Here is a 2,470-nt window from a genome sequence, read left to right as displayed (position 1 = left end):
CACATTCAGATTTACACTTTTATAAATACTGTCGATACAAGCCAAACAACCATAACCCCTGTCTCATTCAAAGAAACAATTCTATAGAGGAAAAAAATATTCATAATAATGTTATTTGTGAATCTATCTGTAATAAGGAAAAAATGAAGACAAATGGCTAGTAATAGGAATCTGATTAAATTAAATATAGATTGTATCCATTAAATATCATATATTCTTTAACATTAAAATAATCCCCCAGGGCTTCCCTGGTGGCGCAGTGGTTGAGAGTCCGCCTGCCGATGCAGGGGACATGGGTTCGTGCCCCGGTCCGGGAAGATCCCACATGCCATGGAGCGGCTGGGCCTGTGAGCCATGGCCGCTGAGCCTGTGCATCCGGAGCCTGTGCTCCACAACGGGAGAGGCCACAACACGGAGAGGCCCGCGTACTGAAATAAATAAATAAATAAATAAATAAAATAATCCCCCAATTGTAATATATGAAAAATGCTTTAGTTATTGGAAATAGTGAAGGAATAACACAAAACCCTGTGTTTGCTGTAATTGCAACCATGTAAAAATGTACATCCTTGTTTAAAAAAAAGGATTAATCAAAATGAAGATAACTATGTTAAGGTGCTCAAAATAGAAATGATTTTTGTAAAGTGCAGCATTTAATAATGCCGTCATTTTTCCAATCCCAGTCTCTGGAGAAAACTTTGGCAATATCTCTTGGAGACTTAGAAGATGATACCTAGCAAGCAGAACCAGGTTACTTTGGGTAAAAGCTGAAGAATATGAATTGTGGGCTGAGCTACAAATAACATTGTCATAGCAACCTCCAAAGATTTCATAGAAAAGGCATGACTTGGATTTCTCTTTTTTTTTTTTTTAAGGAAAATGACTAACAAGATCCCTTTTGAAACAGTTCTGATACAGTGAGGGATAAGATACAATAAGTTTGATAAAGAGTTTTGTTGAGAACTTGGGATAAACTGGCATAACCTTGAGATCAGAAGTGAGACTCCCGGTGGGCGGTGCGACAGTCGCTGGAGGGCAGCGGAGGCGGGTTCGTGTTTCCCGGGCCGAACCGGGCTCTGGGGGGCGCGGGGCCTGGCCCGGGAGCGCGGCCTGTCCTGTCCTCGCCATGAGGGCGCAGCAGGCGCCAGTGTCCGGGAAGGTTTTCATTCAGCGAGACTACAGCAGTGGCACCCGCTGCCAGTTCCAGACCAAGTTCCCCGCGGAGCTGGAGAACCGGATTGATAGGCAACAATTTGAAGAAACAGTTCGAACTCTGAATAACCTTTATGCCGAAGCAGAGAAGCTCGGGGGCCAGTCCTATCTTGAAGGCTGCCTGGCTTGTCTCACAGCGTACACCATCTTCTTGTGCATGGAAACTCACTACGAGAAGGTTCTGAAGAAAGTCTCCAAATACATTCAAGAGCAGAATGAGAAGATCTATGCTCCCCAAGGCCTCCTCCTGACAGATCCCATCGAGAGAGGACTTCGAGTTATTGAAATTACTATTTATGAAGACAGAGGCATGAGCAGTGGAAGATAAACCGTAGGATTAAAGGCCCACCTCCAGCTGGGACCCTCATCTGTCCACCGGCTGACCGCAGAGTGTCCCCCACCTCCTCTCCAGAGCATCATTCCTTCGTATCTGCTGCCAGAGCCACGGTGCCATTCACTCCAAGGACTGACTTTGTAAAATTCCACACCTGGAGTGACCTCTAGTCGCTCAGCATCCACTTTGTGTCTCCAAATTGTGTAGGACTCTGTAATCTTTTGATTAGTTTTTGAGAAAACGCAATGAAGCATTTCACTTTTTTTATTCAAAGCCATTAATAAAATATGCAGTTGGACAGCCCAAAAAAAAAAAAAAAGAAGTGAGACTCCCTAGTGTAGCCTTAGCACATTATTTTGTGTGTGTGTATTGATTAGTTTTCAGTGACGTAACACTTATGTGATGCCAATCTGCCTTCCATGCAGATAACATTTACTTAATAATAAAATATTAAGAACAATATAATAATTCTATAATGATAATAATGGTTATTATAAGTAAAAAAGTTCAATTCTCCTTGTTAAGGGCCATTTAATATATTTCTCTGATTCTTTATAATGAAGGCTTGATTATCTGTTCTCAGGGTTCTTCTGTGATACTATATATAACCTCCTGGAAACAGGACTGTGGAAATACTGATAGTATCAACGGAAATCATTGTAACTTCTTCCTTGGAAAGGGCGTATTCCATCAGTCTCATTGCCTCATTTGTTAAGCTGAATCGCCATCCTCAGTGAGAGATCATTTCAGTGTCCAAACTTCCTGCAAGGATTTATGTATTAACCCCATTCTGTTTGAGTTTAGACCAGGGGTGTCCCTTAGGTTATTTTATGAACCCAGGTTTCCTGTAGTTTGCAAAAGCTGGCCCAGCCCACTGGCAGAAAATCTGCTTCTGATAGCATAGTCCTGTGGTAACAACTTTGG

General features: G+C 42.3%; 1 protein-coding gene across 1 annotated transcript; it reads left to right on the top strand.

Annotated features, from left to right (window-relative positions):
- The first annotated feature begins 555 nt into the window (after nucleotides 1-555).
- LOC308610412 (golgin subfamily A member 7) lies at nucleotides 556-1,833 on the top strand. Its single transcript, XM_081259558.1, has 2 exons — nucleotides 556-1,048; nucleotides 1,105-1,833. Exon 2 carries the CDS (start codon nucleotides 1,127-1,129, stop codon nucleotides 1,538-1,540), a length of 414 nt encoding a protein of 137 aa, XP_081115684.1. The 5' UTR covers nucleotides 556-1,048; nucleotides 1,105-1,126; the 3' UTR covers nucleotides 1,541-1,833.
- The last annotated feature ends 637 nt before the right edge of the window (nucleotides 1,834-2,470 follow it).

This window comes from Mesoplodon bidens (assembly GCF_964165515.1).
Source record: "Mesoplodon bidens genome assembly, contig: HAP1_SCAFFOLD_759, whole genome shotgun sequence".
Classification (NCBI taxonomy): Eukaryota; Metazoa; Chordata; class Mammalia; order Artiodactyla; family Ziphiidae; genus Mesoplodon; species Mesoplodon bidens.
This window is presented reverse-complemented; position numbering and strand designations above follow the sequence as displayed.